Below are 23,675 nucleotides of genomic sequence, written 5' to 3' on the forward strand. Positions count from 1 at the left end.
GCTGAATAGTATTCCATTGTATAAAAGTACAATTTCTGTATCCATTCCTCAACTGAGGGACATCTGGGTTGTTTCCAGGTTCTGGCTATTATGAATAAAGCTGCTACAAACATGGTTGAGCAAATGTCCTTGTTGTGTACTTGAGCATCTTTTGGATATATGCCTAGGAGTGGTATATCTGGATCTTGAGGAAGCACTATTCCTAATTGTCTGAGAAAGCGCCAGATTGATTTCCAAAGTGGTTGTACAAGTTTGCATTCCCACCAGCAATGGAGGAGGGTTCCCCTTTCTCCACATCCTCTCCAGCATGTGTTGTCACTTGAGTTTTTGATCTTAGCTGTTCTGGTGGGTGTCAGGTGAAATCTCAGGATTGTTTGGATTTGCATCTCTCTGATGGTTAAGGATGTTGAGCATTTCTTTAAGTGTTTCTCTGCCATTCTGTATTCCTCTACTGAGAATTCTCTGTTTAGCTCTGTACCTCATTTTTAAATCAGATTGCTTGATTTGCTGCTTTTTAACTTCTTTAGTTCTTTATATATTCTGGATATCAGCCCTCTGTCAGATACAGGGTTGGTGAAGATCCTTTCCTAGTCTGTAGGCTGTCTTTTTGTTTTGATGACTATGTCCTTTGCTTTACAGAAGCTTTTCAGATTCATGAGGTCCCATTTATTGATTCTTGCTCTGAGAGCCTGTGCTGTTAGTGTTCTGTTCAGGAAACTGTTTCCTGTGCCAATGAGTTCCAATGTCTTACCCACTGTGCTGTTAGTGTTCTGTTCAGGAAACTGTTTCCTGTGCCAATGAGTTCCAATGTCTTACCCACTTCTTCTTCTAACCGATTTAGTATATCTGGTTTTATGTTGAGATCTTTGATCCACTTGGACTTTAGTTTTATACAGGGTGATAAGTATGGATCTATTTTCATTTTTCTGCATGTAGACATCCAGTTGGACCAGCACCATTTGTCGAAGATGCTGTCTTTTTTCCATTGAATGGTTTTGGCTGATGAATACATTTTAAAGGCCATAGAATTTTAAAAAAAGAACGGACATTTAAGGTCCAACTAAGTCATCCATCATTTTAGGTATAAAATCTAAAACACACTAAGCAACTTATGGGTAGCAGGGCCAGCCTGACCCACACAGAAAAATCCTAAACATTTCTTACAGTCTTATTATTCAATTGGAATTGTACCACATGATTCAAAGTAAAGAAAGTAATGCTTTCAAGTACAAAAAGGCTGTTGAATGGGAGGAAAGTAGTAATGGTAGGTCTCAGGGAAAAGCTTGGAGCTATGTGTCCTCTATTTTCTTGTTTGTCACACTGTCTTCATATGTCTGTCTGCTTATTTTGCCTTCCATTGCATCAAGATGCATGTGTGGAGGCCAGAGGCCATTTGCTGAAGTGGGTTCTTGCCTTCCATTACATGGGTTCAGGGGATAAAACTTGGCACATATGTTTACCTGCTGTGCCATCTCTCTGCCTGATACCTTCACTCTAATTCACATAACTCTCTAGCTGGACAATGATGTTTTGTTTTGAGACTCCCTTGAACTATCTCAGAACTTGAGGATGACCTTATATTCCTCATCCTCCTATTTTCTTTTCCTGTGTGCTAGGAATACAGGCATATGCCATGATGCCAGGCTTATGGGATGCTGGTCATGGACTCTAGGGCTTCATGAATGGTAGGTGCTCTATGGGTTCAGATACATATCTATGATGTTTTACTTAATACTGACATTCCATTCTATTTAACTGACTCATTCCTGATGAGTCATATTGACATATATATTCCCAAGCCCTCAATGAAAGTGAAGTCGTTATGCACCAATTAAGTAACTAGATATATGTATACACACATACATACACATACAGAGAGAGAGAGAGAGAGAGAGAATGTCTTTGGTTTTCATGATGACAAAGTATATGGTACCTAGTTAACAGTAGAACAAATAAGCGTGAAACAATCTATTAGAGAAAGGGGAGTGGGTTATACGAGAAAGAGGAGAGAAAGAAAAACAAAGGAAGAAAGGTGGGAAGGGGGAAGGAGGCGGGAGAGATGGCTTAGTGGGAGAAAAGCACTTGTAGGCAAATCTACAACCTGCATTTGATCCAGAGGGAGGAGAGAACTAACTTCTGCAAAGTATCCTCTAACCACCATACACACAATACGCACACAATAATAAATAACATTAAAATTAAATAGGAAAGGAAAGGGAAGAAGGAGAAAAGGTACGGAAGGAAAAAAGGTGGGAAGAAACTGAGAGGAAGCCGGCCAGGCCTGCTAATGTTTGCCTGAACGCCAGCATCCAGGAAGCAGAGGCAGGAGGAGGGCTGCTGCAAGGCAAGGCCAGCATAGCCTGCACACTGAGCCCAGGCCTGCCTGGGTACTAGTTAAGGTTACCTGTCTACAACAAAGGAAAGAAACAGTGAGCAGGGAAGGGACAGCCAGGAAATTGGCCTAAAAAACCAAGAGGAAACGTTCTAAGTGTTCTTGTCGCAGAAGCAGTGATAGAGGACTGGTGGAAGGAAGCCTGGGGCTTGGGAAGCAGAGAGGACTTGAGCAGGGTCTCCAAAGCCTCTCAACAGCTACTCTGCAGCACAGGGGCCGCCTTACGTACCTCCATGCAGATTGGCTGACAGCACAAAAGGATAGGCCTTCACCCAGCTCATCACAGCAATAGTTTCCGGTTGGGTAGGATCTGTGATCGGAACAAACTGATCTGGGAAATTTCGGTTTAGGTCAAAGTTGTTGCTGTTGTTTCTGCCAACTACACTTATCGAATCTCCTGCAGGATAGAGGATTAACGTTTTATAAGACAGGTTTTACTACATTTTAATACAATACACACAACTTCAGCCACCTTAAAATGCAAGCTCATGGCTACCAGTCCCACTATGAATAAAATACATCTTTTTTAAAAGTTGTGTATTAAACAAAACAAAACAAAACACCTCTCTTCCAGATCTTTAAAATCATTCTCTTTAGCATGTGTCTTCTGCTCATCCTCTGGGAGGAAAAAAATCCAATTACACAAATGATACTAAAGCAATGCTCAAGTGTCAATAATACACACACGATAGCATAAGCAACTCCTTAAAAAACAGACCAACAAAAAGAAAATTGTAGCGTGCTAACGTTAAAATAATTACAAAAAGGTAAAGTTAGTAAAGAACACTGTTGGATATTTAACTCAATAGAGGGAAAAAACTCAACTCAAGCTTAACTGTATAGACTCTTAATGTGAGTGAGAGCCTGATTATTGTTATTGCAATGAAAGAAGAATTGCAAGGTAGGGACAGCCAACTGGAGGGCTCCCTGCTGATCCCTGGCTTTAACTCTGAGAAGGGCTGGAGGGGTTAGGAGGGGGACCTGTGATGCTGGCAACAGTGAGAACCAAGAGCCTGAACATCCTGAGGACCGAGCCTGCCTGTCTGTCCGTCCAAGACCCCAGTGTCAGCGCAGCATGAGCTCCCCATCCTGTATCTATGTCGGCACTGCAGTGCCTGTGCACTCCAAGGGTCACTGCTCAGAGCAGCTGTGCCAGAGTACACAGATTGCCTGGACGTACTTCAAGTTGGCTACAGTTGACTGTAGAGATGGGGATAGCTCTGTCAAAGCTATCCTTTTATAAAAAAGTTGTTCTGCCTGACACTCCACTTTGTGCCTAGGAAAGGCATCCCTTAAATAGAGACTGGGAGTCTGACACCTGGCCAGAGATGAATATGAACAGTTGTCACCTAGCAGACTTTATCTGCATGACATGACCCTTGCCAGCTGTGAACACTCTCCCCTCAACCTTCCACAGCCCATAACCACTTCCCACCCAGCCAGACCCAAGCAGGGGCTTAAGTTTATATAGACTTCAGTTGCTTAGTTCTCCTTTGAGACTTATACCTGTATGATTCTCATATCTCTGAATATAAATAAATTTAATTTTTCCCTGTCAGTCTACCCATTATCAGTTATTATAGATGAAAATTATCAAACTTTTAAAGGGAAACAAATATTTAAAAGTTCCCTATGGACTCATGGGTTTGGAAGAGATGATTCTTATCTCTTAGGGTTCTGTAGAAGGTGTCTATGTAACCCTGTCCTCCTAACTCTTTCAGCATTGCCTCAGGAGAGATGGGCTTGCCTAGGTGAAGCAGGAAAAAGAAAGCAGTAATTTAGCAGGCACGGAATATGGTTGAATACAGAAGCCACTGGCTTCAAATATTATCTGGTTTGCTTTTCCAATGATAAAGTAAGGTTACTGTTGGTATAATGTTATTGTGGAATGTATACAATTTACCCTTATTCATTCAAATGCTGATTTCTCTACCCTACTATCTGGTTTTAGTCATTGCATTAAAGTCTCAAGATTGGGTAAACATGCTGCCATTTGTTCTCTATATTGCCAATAAAAGCAACCAGCCAATGCTGAGCAATGGAGAGAACAGGATGGGACATCATGGTCTGGAGGGAAGGAGTAGGAGGAGAGGTCAGAGAGAAGAGGACCTGGAAACATCAGGAGAAATGACCTAAGATATGACTAAAAAGCAAGTATAACGTGGAATATCTAAATAGGAGGAAGCTATGCGGGCTTGGAGGTTTAGGAAGGAGTAATTATTGCCCAGCATTGTGATCTAGGTTAATAAAATAAATCCTAGTCTCTGTGGTGATCTGGGTATACAACTGTTTCAGGAATAACTGCTGTTTAACTAAAAGATAGAACAATATTAAATATTAATATTTAATCATGATTAATATGTAATCATCAACAGATTACAAATAAAATAATTTAATAAAAACTACTGTTAAGCTGGACATGGTGGTACATGCATGCAATCCCAGCACTCAGGAGGCAGAGGCAGGTAGATCTCTGGGAGTTCAGGCCAGCCTGGTCTACAAATGGAATTCTAGTACAGCCAGGGCTCTGTTACACAGAGAAACCCTGTCTCAAAAAATCAAACCAAGAAACAGCAACAAAACCCTACTGTTAAACTGAAGCAATTTATGAAAATCTTCCATTATTTTAAATAGATTGATGGTTAATCTTGTCAATCTGACTGGATGAGACACCTCCAGGATTAGTAAAGCACACTGTGGGGTGTGCCTGGGAGGGGTTTCCCATACATGGAACAGTGTGATGGAAAAATACCAATCCTTTTTTAAAGATTTACTATTGTTATGTGCATTGGTGTTTGCATATGTCTGCATTGCTGCATGTATGTCTATGTGAGGTCTCAGATCCCCTGAAACTGAAGTTAGAGTTGTGAGCTGCCACGTGGGTGCTGGGACTTGAACCAGGATCCCCTGTAAGCGCAGCCAGTGCTCTTATCTGCTGAGCCATCTCTCTTGACAAACACCTTTAATCCCAGCACTTGGGAGGCAGAGGCAGGCAGATCTCCAAGTTCGAAGCCAGCCTGGTCTGCAGAGTGAGTTCTAGGACAGCCAGGGCTTCACAGAGAAACCCTGCCTTGCATAAAAAACAAAACAAAAGAGAGAGAGAGAAAAAGCGAGAGAGAGAGAGAGAGAGAGAGAGAGAGACTGGCCCTGAGCATGTGTCCTAGCACCCAATAGGCTGGAGCCAGGAGGAAGGCAGCTAGCACCTTGCAGCGTCATTCTTCCTCAGCAAGTGCACCCACTGCTGCCGCCACCCATGGGCATCAGATTCCTGCGTCTTCAAACCCTGCAATGGGGACTCGCATCAGTGACTCCAGGCACCTGGCAGAGCTTCAGCCTTGGACAGCGTCATTGGTTCCTTGATTTGTGGCTTCCAGTTTCTTGTTCTGAATGGCTACCAAGTTCTCTGGTTCTCCAACATACAGGGTCATTGTTGAACTGCCCAGCTTCTAATCGTATCAGTTAATCTAAGGAATCGCTTTTTACAGTTTTACATATATGCAGTCTCTATCTCTATCAGTTCTGCTCCACTAGAGAACCTTGATGAAGACAAACATTACAGAAATGCAAAGCCAAACAAGAACCCTTTGATCAATGTCTGGAGAGATGGGTCGGCTGGCAAAGTGTCTGCACAAACAGCTGTTAGGATCCCGGGCACCAGATTAAAAAGCTAGGCCGGGTGACGTGCACCTGCAACTCCAGCGCTAGGGGGCAGAGTTGGGCAGATCCCTGGAGCTCACCGACCAGCAAGTCCAGGTTCTCAAAAATAAGGTGGAGAGCAATCGAAAAATAACCCAACATCAACCTCTGCCTTCCACACACGCGCATGTGTACATATGCCACACACGCGCACGCGTTTCATCACATAATAAAACGTCTGCCTTGTTTTCCAAGCACGTAAAAGCTAAAACCACTCAAAATCACACAAATAAAAAACTCAGCGTCTCCTCTATTCCAAATAAGCGCAATGGACAGCAATCAGCTGGTTAGGCTTTAACGGTGAGCTCCTCGTTACCTTCCTGGGCCTTTTCATACCCGTCCGGGTTCATGGACGGCATGAGGTGGATCCTAGTGCTGCGGACCAAATCTGTCACTTCAGGGTCTGTTCCAAAGTTCTTACAGAGGTACTCGATGAGGTTCAGGAGCAGTTCTCGTCCGACCACTTCGTTCCCGTGCATATTTCCGATATACTTAAATTCTGGTTCACCTGAAGACAAAATAATTATACAAAAGACACTTTTTTTTTTTCATTTTTAGCCAACATGAAACCTGTTTTTTTTCCCCCTAATATATATAAAAATCTGGAACAAAAATATTAAGTAAACATGCATTTTTCCAACATCAAGAAAAATCTTCATAAACATATGGTGGCTTCTTTACCAGAGTATATGTCTGAGTAGGCTCAAAGCATATATAGCTGCATATCTTGTAGATATATACACAGATATGTCTAATATACATATATGTGTATACCCACATGCCAAACTAAACTCAGCTGAATAAATCCAATCTGTGAACATACTAAATACCATACAAATATGGAATACCAAATGGATTTTCTCTTCTAGAAACAGATGGACTCTGTTCTTTTTTGACTAGGTGTTCATAATCGAAGTTACACGCGATACAGATGACATTTCTGGAAAATGCACAGTGACACAACACCAGCTCTGAGAGGACTACTGAAGTCATCTAAAAGGTCATCCAGTTACCTGGTTCATGAACACCTGGGTTATCAGATATCTCCATCACATACAGTTCTCTTGACTCTACTGATTTTCCCAGTGAGTAAAGACGAGTGATACTCGGATATTCATTGGCAAATCTTCTCAAGAAGATTTCCATATCAGGGAAATGGTGGTGGTGAAAGTCTTTAGGCTGAATTGGCTGATGGGAGGGTGATGTTCCAGAAGGAATATTAGGAACAGCAACTGTGCCAGGAGTCTCAGTTGAGTCAGGAATTCCTGCTGTCACAGTTGGTCGGAGGGAAAAATCCATCTCTGTGGCTGGCCCTTCCTTCACCATTATATTATTAATAGTCAATGGCATGTACCTTAAAAAATTGGAAATGGAGATGGCTTGGAGTTAAGACACAACACTTCAGCATTATAAAAACACAATGATCTTTTCTCATACTCCTGCATTTAGCTATCGAAACTCAAAATTAAACTAAGACAACCATATAAATTTAGCCATCTTAGAATGTTACTTCACAGATCTTAGATTAAGTCTTTAAAGAGCTATTTCTCTCACAGAACTTCCTAGGTACCACACACTAGAATGTCTGCCAGACATGTTGCTGTGGTACTCAAAGGGCAGACAAGCTAACTGTTGCCATGACTGTCACAGCATGTGCTATCCATCTCTGCATCCCCCCTTTCCTCTGTCACAAAGCTCAGAATTAAAGGGTATCAATAAAAGCCTCATGAAGTGGCCGTGCAGGAAGGTTTGCACAGTTAAGAAACCACTACATTAATGTATGGGAAAGCTGTGAAGACAGCTCTTAAAACTTCATCTACGGAGCCCTGGGCTGCTTCTACTTGATTCAATCATCAGAGGCAATGCTTCCAGCAGCTGAGCCTCTTGTAAAACTTTCACAATCTTTCTTCAGCCCACACTGTTGGACTATGTGACAAAATACTCCATGATAGTACTTTTCATCATTAAAGGAAAAAAAAAAATCAAAAACAAGGAAAAACAGAAGCCACATTCGGTAAGAAGCATTTGGACAAGCCTTCTGTCTTACATCTAAAGAGAGGCTTGGCACTGTAATTAAGAAAAGTCTAAAGCTTTTACCCAGTTGAAACTGCTGTAAGATTGTAAATTCCAGGAACAAGCAATCTATGGAAATCACCAAATTTTCCAGTTGTGATATTATGATTAATACCAGCCACTGAGATGGTTGCATTCTCTAGTCCAGATCCTGTTACTGCATCTTTAACAAACCCTTTAATTCCAATATGAACCTAAAAAGAAAAAAATCAAAATACAGAGGTACTCAGTTTGGTGCTAGAGTTTCTAAATAGTAAGACTACTACCCTAGTTTCCAGCTTTTATTTTTATTTTTGTGACAGGGTCTCATTATGTAGCTCTGGCTGACCTGGCACTCTCTGTAGACCAGGCTGGCCTCTAACTCACAGAGATCCTCTGCCTCTGCTTACAGCACCATGTCCAGCAACCAAGGTGGGGTTTTGTTTGTTTGTTTGGTTTGGTTTGGTTTGGTTTGGTTTTTTGAGACAGGGTTGCTCTGTGTAGCCCTGGCTGTCCTGGAGTCACTTTGTAGACCAGGCTGGCCTTGAACTCAAGAGATCCTGCCTCCTGAGTGCTGGGATTACAGGAATGCAACATCCAGCACAGCTCAACCAAATTATTTTTTAATCCCTGGAAATTGAAACAAAACATAGACAAATCTTTTTTTTTTTTTTTTTAAGATTCATTTGTGTATGTGTGTGTGTGTTTGCTTACATGTATGTATGTGTATCACATTTGTGCTTGGTGCCCTACAGAGGACAGAAAAGTAGGCTGTATTTCCCTGGCACTGCAATTACAGCTGGCTGGGAGCTGCCTGTTAGTGCTATGAAACAAAGGTGGGTCCTCTGAAAGGACAGAGTGCTCTTAACCACGAGCCAGCTCTCCAGCTCCAGCACGAATTCTTAAATTAAGTATAAAAATCTCTCTAGTCCTGAAGTGCTTTTCAAGTTCCTTCTCTTTGAAGACAAGCTTTGAATTTTCTCTCCAAACTATCATTTCTAACATAGTCATTAGTTGCATGAGCTTTTCTGATATTTATATTAAAATTATGATATCCACATTCACAGTGGTAAACAGTGTCTAGCAAATATGAATACAAGACATTGTTGACCTTAGAGTATAGGGTTTTCTTGGTGCCAGGAATTGAAATCAGGGCTTCATTCATGCCAAACACTCCTTCCTCCACTACAAATTTGGCCAGTTACTCCAGAGGTAGGATTAGGGGTTAGGGTAGAAAAGGTGGAAGTTGATGTACTCTGGTAGAGTATAAACCAATAATTTCTAAAGATATATACAACACACACACACACACACACTCACAAATATGTTTGTTTGTTTTTTGAGATAGGGTTTCTCTATGTAGTTCTGATTATCCTGGAACTCACTCTGAAAACCAGGCTGGTCATGAACTCAGAGATCTGCCTACCTCTGCTTCTGGAGTGCTGGGATTAAAGGCGTGAGCCACCACCACCTTGCCAATCTACAGTCTTAAAACACATCAGATAAATAAAGACCATGCTATTTGGACTATCATTCATGTACATTCAAATTTCTCCCTTATTTAAACCATTATTTCTAAATCCAAACCTCCAGCCAGCAATTTTTACCTTTTCAATCAACGTAATCAAAGATTCACGATTATTCTCCCATTCTTGTCGAAGCTGGGAAGCAGGTGGGTACTTGCAACAAGACAATTCTAATGTGATCTCAAAACAGTTGGCCCACACATAATTGTAATCTTGCATACCACCTGCAAGGTGAAGGAAAAAGAAGTTGATTTATAGAGGGAAAGGAATTCCACACCTTAAAGAGTAAAGAAATTAAATCATCCAGTTTTTTCCACGCACACATTTTTGTTTCAGTTTACTTTGTTTGAAAGTGAAGAAGGCTCTCCAATTACATAAACTAAGAAGAAAGTTTTATACACACTGGAGAGGAATATACATATACTCCTTTTATATATATGTATGCAGACACATACATATATACATATATGTAAATATATACATGAGAAATACATTTAACTGGTAGGATGAGCAGCTATGAAGATATTATTAAATCAACTAATAAAAACTGTTTTAAGTTTCTTATGATTTTAGACCAATTCTAACTGTTTTTCTAACAGTATTTCTAGAAGTTGTATGAATTAAGTTTTACTATTTTGCCCATTTTACACATGTGAGAGGTCAGGCACAAAGATATTAATAAGCACCTACTATTCTAGTTGTATTCCCTTTCTCAAGAAGACGGCAAGAAACAAATACTCCATCTAGAGTGGAACAGCTACTTAAATCAGGAAGAAAATAAGAGAATAAATGTTTGGAATATGTTTAATGGACAGGACTGAAAGGAGGACAAGCACCCACAGTCAGCCATCTTTCCCACTTTCCTCCTACACAAGCCCACACATTCACTCTGCATAAGTGATTTACCTTATCATTCCTGCCACTTGATTTTTCCCACATCTTGTTTTAGAAGGGTTCAATGAAGAGTGGAGGAGGGAGGCATAACTGCTCTATGAGCTGGCCTTGCTACTAAAATGTGGGTAGGCAAACATGCAGAGAAACAGAAGCCTCCCACCCCTTTTTACACGTGAAACATTATCCCTGAAAGATACCTCAAAGCTCAGGTTTGCTGAGCTAATAACTAGAACTCATCAAAATCCTCCTAGGTACCTGTCTCTAGCAAAGTAGGTGTACTCTCTCAACTGTCCCCAGAAATCTTGCCTCTACCTCACCCCCACCCCAGCCAACACAAAACACAGATGTGCATTTTGAATGTTATCTTTCTCCAACTCTTGGTACAGCTTAGATGATAAATGCAGGATCTTTCAGCAATCAGAAGAGGAAGACAGTGTCCCCTTCATATACTCAACACCTAATGGTATTCTTGAGTGACAGCTCATCCGACCTTTACAGGCTGAGAATCTTGGGTCTTTGTTTCTTTATTTGCAAACTGTGAGCATTAGGATCACATGGACTTCAAACCCTCAGACTCTATAGTGCTCAAGAATGCATGCTAATTGGATTACACAAGAAAGGCAAGAGGAGAACACTTGGGAGAGAGTAACAGTTCTGAAATCTGTCTGCAGAGAAGTCAGTGTCACTGTCCAAAGCAGAGCTCACTACGTTCATCAAAGAACAGGGCTTACCCAACAGTGAAAAAAGGCAAGTCTCACGGCACAAGAGATTCAGTGCTGACAACACAGTAAACAAGTCTGAATAGGCTCATGTCCATCCATGCTAATCAAATGCTTGTAAGCAAAGACAAGTTTTGAAAATTAATTTTAAGGTTAGCATACAAAATATTGAATTTCATATTTATTTTATTTTAAATTATTTTGAGGCCCTGGGAGATGAGCCTGGACCTGCTGTACAGACAGACACACTCCTGCCCATTTAGATCCCTAGCAGAGGCCGAGGCTTTGTTTACACTCTAGAGGCAACAACTACAGCAATAAAAAAGAAATATAGGAGCCAGGTAGTGGTAGCGCTCGCCTTTAATCCCAGCACTTGGGAGGCAGAGGCAGGTGGATCTTGTGAGTTTGAGGCCAGCCTGGTCTACAGAGCGAATTCCAGGACAGCCAGAGCTACACAAGATATTCAGTCTCAAAAAACTAAACCAAAAAAGAAAGGAAGGGGGAAATACTGGGCTGTAGAGATGGCTCTGTCGTTAAGAACAACGTCTTTGAGAGGACCCAGGTTCAATTCCCAGCACCCACACGGCAGCACACAACTGTCTGTAATACGACACCCTCACACAGACATATAGGCAATACACATGGAAGAAAAATAAATTAATTTAAAAATGTAAGCATATTATACAGGTCACATGATGATCATATACTAATGTAAATATTAATACTAATATACTAATATATTAGTATATATTAAATATACTATATATTATATATTAATATAATATAAAATATACTAATATTAATTAGTATATTAAATACTAATGCCAATGAGATGGACACCTAACATTATTAAAATGATTATTTCTACATGATGTATATTTTGCCATAATTTTTAAAAACCAGCAACGGAGATATTATGGGCCCATGATAGTTGTTTCACTTTTAGGAGGTGTTTTGATGTTTCAGTTTTCCAGTTAGGTCTTACAGAAAGATAAGTAAATGAGTCAGAAAAGGGGTCTGAGGACTCAGCAGGCTCAGTGGAAATGGAATTGTAAAAGTGCTGGGTAGGTTCTGGCATCTGCTGGTTAGGCAGGAAATAATGACCAGTAAGTGGCAAGAAGAACACAGGAGTGCAGCAAGAGGGCAGGCTGGAGAAGGAGCTGTGTCTAGAAGAGGCTGGGAAATAGAGGCTGTATTGAAAGACTGGATTTTGCTTGTTCTGAAAAGAAAAGTGGCATCAGGAATGAAAGGTCTGATGGTCCAGAAGAGAAGTAGAAAGAGGAGAAAGAGAGGAAGAGGGAGAGAGAAACAAAGAAGGAGAAAGAGGAAAAGAAAAAGAGCAAGGAGGATGGGGAAGATAAACAGCCTATTTTGGCACTTTTAACAATGATTCAAGTACGAAGTAATTTGACCTAAAGGTGGTACCAGCTAGACTGGAAGAATGCAAGACGGAATACTGACAGGGTCTGCTGAGTTGTAGGAGATGAGGGAGAGAAGAGAATCAAAAAGGACCTCAGGCCTGAACAGCTCAACTAATGTTAAGGGTTGGTCTGAGGCTTGTGTGTTGATGCTGATTGCTGGCCCTCAAGATCTGGTTACTGCCTGGATACATCTATCCTTGTTGTGTAAACCTGCCTAGGACATTATAGCTGATTGGTTGGTTAAAGGCCTAAAATCTGGGCAGGGCAGAATGGGGTAGGCATGTAAGGTTCCTGGGCTTTGGGTTCAACAGGAGACAGACGGACAGGAAGAGAGGAAGGAGGATGCCATGATGGGTCAGCATGAAGAAAAATACATGGAAGGACTCTGAGGAGGCATGGATGGAGAAAACACCAAGATGAAAAATATAAGCAACTATTTATAAGATTTTGGATGGGGGCTGGGAGATGAATGGTGAGGTTATTGAGACAGCATAGGTGAAATATCTGCCCAGCCCAAGGTAAACAAGGCAATTAAAAATTTAACAGCTGTCTGTGTCTTATTGTGATATCAGTTTAAATAATACTGCTGTGATGATCACAGGGCAAACAATAAACATTATGTAGCCCAACATCATTTTATCGCCAACAACAAACTACAGACAGAAGAATCTTGGCAGAATGGGCAGAGGGGTGTGGCAGCCTAGGTTTGGAGCAGGCTGAGTCTGCTCCAAGAAAACATTTTCAAATTCAAATGTAAGGATTAATGGGATCATTTAAGACTAGGAAGTCCATTCACTCATGTCAGGCACTGTTCTAGGCACAGGGGATACAGCTATGAAGAGACAACGTCTACACCAAGACAACACACATTCTTAGACAAATCCAGAAAGTCTCAGATAGTGAAAAGTGCTGCACAGAAAGTTTAAGAGTGATGTGACGGCTAGAGGATAGTGACAGTGGATCCTGTGAGGAAAGGCTCCATGACAGTTGATCTTCCTTGGCAGCTGGAATCTTGTTCAGACGCAGGGGGTAATCAACTTATAAAATATCTTTAAAAACACTAGCATAAAAACTATAATTGTGTGGATATAGTACAATGTGCCTATCCAAGTTTCATGTGATAGATATTCACTTTTTGGTGTGTGTGTGTGTGTGTGTGTGTGTGTGTGTGTGTGTGTGTGTGTGTGATTAAAAAAAAGTTATACATAGATCTCATAGTGGAAGCATTTTCATGCCTTCTGGGTTAATAGTCTCAAATGGCATGAACACATCCTAACATACTTTTACATTTAGCTTTGTAAAAAGTCTGATTTCCAAAGTGGCTGTAGCGCCCTCACCATCACGCTGGCTCTGCAGCATCTAGATGAGTTGTTAAGTAAGTGGCCAACTGTAGAAGTCTAAGCATTCTGGGAGATGTGTGGTGGTACTCACTGTGCTTTAAATCTGTATTTCCCTGATGACACTGCACATCCCTTCAAAGAGACATCTTTTTTTAATTTAAATTTTTATTTTTTATATTAATTAGTTTATTCACTTTGTATCCCAGCTGTAGCCCCCTTCCTCATTCCCTCCCAATCCCACCCTCCCTCCTTCATCTTCTCCCATACCCCTCTCCAAGTCCACTGACAGGAGAGGTCCTCCTCCCCTTCCCTCTGATCCTAGTCTATCAGGTCTCATCAAGACTGGCTGCATTGTCCTCCCTGGCAAGGCTGCTCCCTGCTCAGGGGGAGGTGATCAAAGAGCCAGCCACTAGGTTCATGTCAGAGACAGTCCCTGCTCCCCTTACTAGGAAATCAAAGAGACACCTTTTATGTATATATTTACCATCTCTATTGGGAAACCTGTAAGCCAGAGAGTAGGAAATGTTACAGATATGAGGAGGCTCACACAGGGCCACAAAAGCTTATCTATCAGTACCGGCTCCTGAATGACACACCGGAAGTGTGCCTCTGCTGTGAGACAGTACAGGCAAACCACTGAAAACTCAGCTACAGAGGAGTTCCCAGACTGGCTTGAGTGAGACAGGGTAGAGCCTAACAGCACCACACAGCCTCTGTGCAAACTGAGCTGACACTGGAATCACACCACACCTAAGGCAGGTCAGAACTTAGAGTTGAATCTAACTAGGTCATTTCCTGCTGGATCAAGCAAACAAAAATTAGCATAAAAATAAGACTTACCCAAGGAAGGGAAGAAGGACAGAAGGGAGAGAAGGAGGGAGGGAGGGGGTTTGTGGATGACTTTAAGAGGCGCAACTCAGCACTGATGCTGCTGGAGCTTCAGGTAAGAGAAACTTCCACACTGGCTGAATACTTTCTTCACAAATTTGGCAAAGGTCAAAAAATAAAATCTATCCCTAAACTTCTAAAAAACAAATTTTTAAAAATCCCTGAAAGCAGACAGAACAATGCAGGGAAAATACTGGAATTACAGGGAAGACAATTTAAATGTCCATGGCTTCTCAGCGGAAGCTAGAGGCCAGGAGGCATAAGGCAAATATTTTAAAGTGCTAAACAAAACAGAACAAAACCACCAATAATACTTGACAACCCATAACATGGGATTTTATATCCAATAAGAAAGACAAAACAGACACCCAATAAGAGAAATCCAGAGAATGTACTGTAAGCAGACTGACCTTAACATAAATTAACACAGAAAGTTCTTCAGGTAAAAGAGAAAAATGCCCAGAAATAAAGAAGAAACGAAAAGCAGCAGATGTAACTGTGTGGGAACTATATAAACTATTTTTAGCCTGGTGGGGTGGCACATGCAATCTGTAATCCAGGCACTTAGAAGGCAAAGGCAGAAAGATCTCAAAGTTGAGGCCAGCTACAGCCATACAGGGAGACCCTGTCTTTACAAACCAAGGGCTAGGAAAGCCAGTCAGTACACTTGCCCAGCATGTACACGAGCCTGGGTTCAGTTCCTACTAGACATAAACACACACAAAAAAAACTAGTTAACTTTTTCAGCAATCAGAAGGCTGAGGCAGGAAGATCATAAATTTAAAGCCAGCCTGAGCTACATAAAACCATCCTATCTCAAAACATAGCTTTCCCCCAAGCTCTCAAAGCCAGAGGTATAACAGGAAAACTAGTTAAAATTGTATTTAAATCCAAACTTATCAGTGATTATATATTCTATGTAAATGTTACAAACAAAACAACAAAAACAACAGTAACACCTGGCAACCCATAACCTAGAGTTATGGGTTATATCAACTAAAAGAAATTGTCAAAATGGATTAATATTCTGTGGCTGGAGATCAGATCACTTTGTATATATGGCATAGATAAGTGAAAATAAGTTAAAAGTAAAAAGAAAAACAAAAAAGCCTGAAGAACAGATGTCATGTGAACACATTCACAAAGTGATGAAGGCCTGGGATGTTAGGTCTTGGCAGAGTGCTTGCCGAGCACGTGCAAGATCTTAGGATAAATTCCTAGCACCACAAGGACGAACAGAAGGAGAGGGGAGAGAAAATGGGAAAAGGAAGGGAAAAAGAAAAACAATGAGGAACAATAGTACTCTTTAGAGAAATAAAACTTGTGAGGAATAAAATCTGATAAAGGGGCCACTCCACTCCACTAAGACAACATCACCCTAACTGTGAGCGTCTAAAACAGGACTTTCCAAATACAGGAAACAAGAACTGATAAAACTACCAAGAGAAATGCCCAATCTACAGTGACAGCTGCAGACTTCATTCTTCCAGTAATCAATAGAACAAAGGGTTAGGGGTCAACAGAGACCACAGAAGCCATAGCACTGGGAAGTAAGTAGGTCTAAGGGCTGTTTATATTGTCCCCACCCATCAGCAGTACAGTCCATATGCTCTCCAACACATATAAACATTCATCAGACACGCCACATCCTGGTCACAAAACAAACAGGTTTAAATTTCAGAAGGGAAATCCTGCACTGTGTGTTCTCTGACCAGGGTGGAAGTGTAGAAGCCAGTAAGAGATCTAACAAAGTATCTTTTTCTTGATGAACACTGACAAAAGGAACACACGTTTTCTGATAACTACCTTGGGAAGGTAATTCACAGACTGTGTTACCTACTTTAATCGACATTTTTCTAAACTCATGACTTATCAGAAAGAAAAAAAAAACAAACGTATTTCACAAGGCCAAACAACAGAAAAGCTAGCCTACCTTTAGAAAATCAAAGGCTTTTGTCATCAGCTTCAATTCATAACTTAGAAACTTCTTCTAAAATTACCTAAAAACCTGGAAACAAATGGAGATGGCTGACTTATGAATAATTTAAAATTGTGTGTGTATGTGATGACACAAATAGGTATCAGTTGACATCTATGTTAAATTTAAGCTCTGTTTTTCCATATTAAATGTCAAAGACCTCATACGTAATTGTAAGAGACATAATGAGTTGGTTTGGATCTCTTTTATTGTTTTTTTTTTCCATCAGCACAAGACCTATCCACACAAAGCGAGCCTTCACTGTAACAGGAAGCAGCCACTGATCCGTAAACAGCTCTGACGTTACTACCAGCAGACACTGCCAAATTCAGTCAAGACATTTACTTTTTTTTTTTTTAAGGCTAGTATGTAATTTGGCTCAACATAAAGGAGAAATGTCAGACTGCACAATAATGTCTGTATATACAGGCAAAAAAGGTTTTAATTTAGGGAGTAAAATATTTAGCTATAGGCATACCACAAGGCAATAAAACACCTTACTAACAGTGGAAACCATTGCTATTTGTCTTATTAATGATTATAATAAGCAAACCTCTGTGACCACTTAATCTCCTAGGGGCTATCCAAGCTAATGATCTTAGACTTGTTCACACTAAGCTGAAAAATTATGCAACAGTTCACAAATTATGGATTTCTGTAGTGCTGAGGATCAAACCCAGGGCCTTAAAAATACTAGGCAAACACTCTGCCCTGAGAGAATCCTCCCAGCCCACCTCACAAATATGGAGCTGATATTCAAATGTTTTAATATTAAATTTGCAGTTGTAAACAAAATAATATCCTACATAACATAAAATTTAAATAAAACTTCAACATTACTTTAAACATTCAAATATATGAAATGGCATAAAAATTTGATTTTTAGAATGCTTTTTTTTTTCATTTTAAAAGCTTATGGGTATTTTTGCCTTCATGTATATATGTCCGTAGAGAATGTGTGTACAGCACCCACATAGCGAGGAGGGGTTCTTATCCCTTGGAACTAGAGTTACAGATGATTACAAATGACAACCAAACCCAGGCCCTATGGATGAGCAGCCAGTGCTGTTAACTAAGCCATCTCTCCAGCCTCCGAACTAACTATTCAAACCTGTCCAAATTTTTATCAAGACCAGTATTAATTGCTACAGGCAGCTAAAGGTTCTGATCAAATGATCATAGCCATTACTCTGTCTCACAACTCATCTTCATATGCTTTAAGATACTCAATTCGCCTCTGTAACAGAACAAGTCCCTGTTACAGGTTTTAGCACAGAGCTCTAGCTTTAAAGAGGAGAGAGACTTCGACACAGTCAACTCTTTGTTGAAAGAGACTACCAATTTACTCTTCTACCTTAAAAGAAGCTTCCATGTTAAAACAGCAACTGTTAAGCTGGGCATAGTGACACACACCTGTAATACCAGCTCTTGGAGAAGCAGGTAGATCTCTAAGTTCAAAGCCAGCCTCACCTACAAACTGACTTCCGGGATAGCCAGGACTACACAGAGAGTCCCTGCCTCAAAAAAAACCAAACAAACTAACAAAAACCAAACCCAGTAACAACTAAAACCCCAGCAACTCTCCTCTTCCAAGGCTCAAGTAACAGCCTGGAAATCTGTATTTGTTTTATTTTATCAGTTGTTGTTGTTGTTAGTCTCTTATAGAACCTGTTTAATTTTTACATTAGATACTATGAGTAACAACGGGCTGGAGGGATGGCTCAGTAGTTAAGAGCCCCGGCTGCTCTTCCAGAGGAGCCGGGTTCACTTCCCAACACCCACGCGGCAGCTCACAACTGTTTGTAACTCCAGCTCCAGAGGATTTGATACCCTCACACAGACATACATGCAGGCAAAACACCAATGCACATGAAATGAAAATAAAATTTTAAAATATATAAAATTAAAAATTTTTAAAAAGTACCAACAACTGCTAAAATAAAACAAGTGTAACAATATGCTGAAAGTCATATGGCTGAGTTGTCTCCTTCTCATGTCTCACCGGAATGTACTCCTTTCTCTTGTGAGGTGACGTGATGACACAGTGGTGGGCTGCTATGTGAGCACTACTGAATTGGGGCCCTACAACATTTGAGAAATCATGTGAAAACCAGAGACTACTGGACAGGTAGCATACATAGTGTGGCTATTCTCATCAAAGCGATGAGTCATGCCCCAGGCAAGATAAAGCAAAATGATGTAAGATTCCATCATGCTATGCAGAACAGTGCATAATTTAAAGCTTATGAACTGCCTGTGTCTGGAATGAAGACTTTCAAATTATGACTGGCGGCCAGTAACTGAAGCTTGGCAAAGCCGAACTTCACATAAGGCCAGACCCTCAGAGTTTCGAAGGCAGTAACAAAGTCTCACAACTTAAACAATAATTCTGCATTCCCCAAGATACTTTTAAAAGCTAATAAACATGACATTCATTAAAAAGTTTAAAGAGAAGCACTGAGCCAAATGAGCAAAAAGTACACGTTTACCTTAAACCAAAAAATTCTCCCAATTTTAAGTCTTTATGCTCAAGTCGTCTAATTCCTACCTGAACTTGTTTTTTGACTCGGGTAACTGACGTGAACATCCATTTCCTTCACCACTCCCACTAGATATATATTTGCTCATGATATGATTCTACAGAACTGAGCTAACTACACAGACCTGCCCGTTCTCGCCCCACTCCCTCACACCTCTGGACCGTATTTTTCCTTATAAAAGTATTCTTGATCATCTGAATTACACAGAAAAGGGGTCATGGACTAAAAACATACTATTTGTAATCATGAGCTCTGCAACTCTGGGAGATGAATGCTAGCCAGCATATGAGGCTCTCAGTGAAGGCAGAGAAGGTGCTCCTGAGCCCATCGCCACGTCACAAAGTACACAAGTGTGCTGATCCTAAAGGTCAGGCTCTATTCTAGGGCAAACTCTGGTTTGCTCTAAACCAAAGCAAACTCATGACTCAATGGAAGCAAGTGCTCTGTTGGAATACAATCTTATCTCTTTCTTTCCTTTCATATTAGACAGTGCTCAGACTAAAGAGAAGAGAGGAAAAGAGAGCTTCAACCACACCTTCAATGTCCATAACACAAATTTCACTACCAGTCATACTTGTGAAACATGAACAGGCTGATAACTGATGTTTGAATTGTTTTCAAGAAAACCTCCTGGTACAAAATACTACAAACGTTTTCACTCTGGAGGTGAAAAATCACCCATTTGTTCAACCGTGTTCTAGTTGGATTTTGACTCTAAGCAATTATGCCAGGAAACAGTATTGATTCAGTTTTCAAAATCGTGAGCTGTTATTTGCCTTTCACTTGTCTTACAGTTCTGGGCCTCTTTTCTCTTTGATCCCACCCAGCCTCTAGAAGATGCTTCTTAACAGCTTTTTGGTACTTGCAACTGGAAGACTAAATACTGCCTCTGCTGACACTCTTCTCCCTTAGCAAGGCCAGGTGGGGGTAAATCAAGGCACACTTTTTAAATTTATTCTTCTCAGTTGGGACACACACACACACACACACACACACACAAACACACACACAGACTGCAGTTTCCTCTCCTTCCTCTCCTCCCAGCTCACCACCACCCACTACCCCTCCCACCCAGATCCACTCCTCTGTTTCCTTCGAAAAAGGGCAGGCCCTGGATGTTAACCAATCATTGCATTTCAAGTTGCAATAAGACTAGACACACCCTCTCATGTTAAGGCTGGATGAGGCAACCCAGGGGAGGAAAAGGATTCCAAAAGCAGGAGAAAGAGTCAGAGGCAGTCTCTATTTCCACGGTTAGGAGTCCCACAAGAAGATCAAGCTATATAACCATAATATACACGCAGAGGACTTAGCTGGACCCATACAGGCTCTTGACTTGTCAGTTCTTGCCTAATTTTTATACCTCTCATATCCCCTTACATTTCCATGTATTCCTGTAGACAAAGCCCTTATCATCATGAGAGCACATTCCAAATATCCATAAAAACTCTCAAAAAAACAAATGAACAACAATAACAAAAAAAAACCTCTCCCTAGGCTTCCTTCTGCTAGGACTCTGTCCTTTCCCACCTGGAATTAAACAAAGGTAACACCGAAATGAGCAGAGCCACCTTTCCAACATGAACGGTCAGGCATTGCACTCATGAGTTTAAAAGGAAGGGATGCTCTGGGAAGGCAGGAGACCAAGGGACTACACAAGAGGCTTTCTAGAGGCACACTGACCTTACGGGTCAGCATTTGCTGGGGAAGGACGAGGAGTCCAGTACACAGGAAAGGCAGGAAACAGGCTGGAGATATAGGTTGACTCAGACTCCTTTGCAGTTCAGACCTGATCCTACCAAAATGTGAAACTAGCAGGGACAGAAGAACCCTTTCAGATTTCCTTCCTGTGTTGCTCTGTTCCTATCACATAGCTTTAAAAGCAGTCAAAAAAGCAGCACCTATCAGACCCCAGCACCTCTCTCCTACGGCTGAGGACTGTACCTCAGACTGTCAACAGACTGTGCGAAGCAGGCTGGATAGCAGTACCCTGCCACACATTCTCCAGGTCAGACTGGTTTGTGTCTGCTGTTCAGATCTACTGGAGAGAAACGCAATTTAAACTCCACACAGTCCTTAGGCCTCATCTCTCATTAGTTGTGGGTACTGTGTTTTTTTTCAATTACGCAAGGCTTATTTAATGCTTTGCTTTAGATTCTAGTGTTCTGGTATAGGCCCTGTTTGTGACAGAGGTAACGCTGTGCCCCTCCCCCACAGCAGCATGCTATTTCAAGCCAGGGAACTTCAGTATTAGAGCACACTGGGCCATTTCAGAGGAAGAAGGATGTCCACATGATCAAAGGCATTCACGCTTACACAAAGCTGCTCTGCTTACGTGATGTGCCATCTGCTCACATTTCATCACTCTGATGAAAGCAGAAAAAGAGCGGGAAGAAGGCTCAATAAATCAGAGTGTTTTCTTCTTCCAAAGGGGAAAAAAAATCATAATTGCCAGTTTGAAAAGGCTCAGCAACATGCTAGCAACAATGTACAAAAACAAAACCCCATAAATCTGGAGCATTACAGCAGCTGCCCTAATAACAGCACATGAGGCTGGTGACTGTATTTCCAACTAACTTCCTATCTCCGTACTCATTCAAATTATAGCAAAAACAACCCAAGATAAATTGCAGCTCAGTCTTCACTATAAATGACTGAGGTATATAAACAAGCAAGAACAAAAGCAAAAGAATGTGTAAATTGTAAGCTGTTTTGTTTCTATTAGAAAAAAACACTGAAAGTAATTCAGTCCTATGGCAGCAGTGATCAAGAGCAGACCTGTTTCAGGCTGGAGGCCATTGCCCATTACAGGGTTGCAGGATATTTTTTAAAATAAATGAAACAGAGCAGACTAGAAGAAATAACACCACATACAACAGTAAGTTAGTATCATTTTTTACAGTGACGTGGGGGAAAGAACCAAGGGACTGCCACACGCTAGGTAAGTTCTCTGCCATTGAGCTATCGCCCTGGCCCCACATTTAAGGATTGTCTCGTGGAGTTTTAAAAAAGTCTTTAACATATATACCATAGAGAAAATGCATATAAGCAAGCAAATGGGGGACTGATGAGACCAGTGGCCATCAGGGCACAGTGCTCTCAGTTCTGAGCATGCATGCCAGGCAGCTCGCAACTACCAGGAACTCCCGCTCCAGGGACTCAGACTCTCTCTTCTGGCCTCCTCAGACAATCGCACTCACATGCACAGGCCACAGGCAAATACATAATGAAAAAATTTAAAGGCATGTTACAGTATACTGGTGAAATTAAAATATAAAACAAAGCCAAACCTCATGACCTGTAAGACAAACTTATTTTCTTAAGGTGGGAGTAAATGTAGGAAAAATATTTTTTATGAATTTTGAGTCCAAAGTTCAGGTGTTATTTTAAACTATGCACCCAGTTTTTCAGATAACATGAATTTGTTTATTCAACAATTCCCAAAAGATATACTCTTTGCCTTTTGTATACCAGACATGATTCAATTCATGGAAATAGAAAACCAAATAAAACTGAAGTCCTGCCCTGATGAAGTGGAAACTCTCAAAGAGATAAGTAGTTATACCGCCTGATGCAAAGCTAAGTGTTTAATATAGTTCTCAGCAGCAACTCATATCCTATGAAGCAGGTCCTACAGTTTTATCTTTATTTTACATATAGGGATGGAGGATGAAAAGAATTCATTAACATTTTCAAGATCAACTAACCTCTCACACATGTGCCTCATACAGAAGTGAGGCTCAGATCTAAGCTGTCAGATCCCAAGGTTCTGCTTTTAACCTCAATGTCTGTGTCTACAGGAGAATAAAATAGAGCCCTGCCCTGCCTAGACTGTTTCTAAAACTTACTGAGAACTTGTGACTTTGAAAATCATTTCAATTACAGTCTTAGATTTCTTGCCTTTTCTAAACTTTTTACATGTAGAGAGGGAGATTCTTTCTCGTGTGTATGTGTGTGTGTCCGTGTGTCTGTATAACTGTTCCTGTGGGGGGGGGTCATGCCTGTATGTGTAAACGGGGGCCGGAAAACAATCTCAACTTCATCCTCAAGAGCTTGGTTCATTGAGGAAGGTCTCTCACTGGCCTGGAGCTCACCAATTAAGCTAGAATGGCTGGGCAGCAAGCCTCAAGGACCCTCTAGTCTCTGCCCTCCCAGTGTTGGGATGATAAGCCACACTCCACATCACCTAACATTTTCCCATCAACCTCAGGTGCTCATGCCATCTCCCT

At 41.0% G+C, this 23,675-nt stretch overlaps 1 protein-coding gene across 1 annotated transcript in view; it reads right to left on the bottom strand.

The window, feature by feature from the left end:
• Cpd (carboxypeptidase D) overlaps positions 1 to 23,675 on the bottom strand; it is a 73,602-nt gene that overhangs the window by 39,062 nt on the left and 10,865 nt on the right. Inside the window, exons 4-8 of the mRNA XM_055619704.1 lie at positions 9,748 to 9,890; positions 8,186 to 8,355; positions 7,102 to 7,442; positions 6,405 to 6,596; positions 2,622 to 2,789 (exon numbers count right to left, since the gene is read on the bottom strand). Of these exons, the coding sequence (XP_055475679.1) occupies positions 2,622 to 2,789; positions 6,405 to 6,596; positions 7,102 to 7,442; positions 8,186 to 8,355; positions 9,748 to 9,890 (1,014 nt within the window). The remainder of the gene's footprint in view (positions 1 to 2,621; positions 2,790 to 6,404; positions 6,597 to 7,101; positions 7,443 to 8,185; positions 8,356 to 9,747; positions 9,891 to 23,675) is intronic.

The sequence above is a fragment of the Psammomys obesus genome, unplaced genomic scaffold, assembly GCF_907164565.1.
Source record: "Psammomys obesus unplaced genomic scaffold, mPsaObe1.curated_primary_1811, whole genome shotgun sequence".
NCBI classification, from domain to species: Eukaryota; Metazoa; Chordata; class Mammalia; order Rodentia; family Muridae; genus Psammomys; species Psammomys obesus.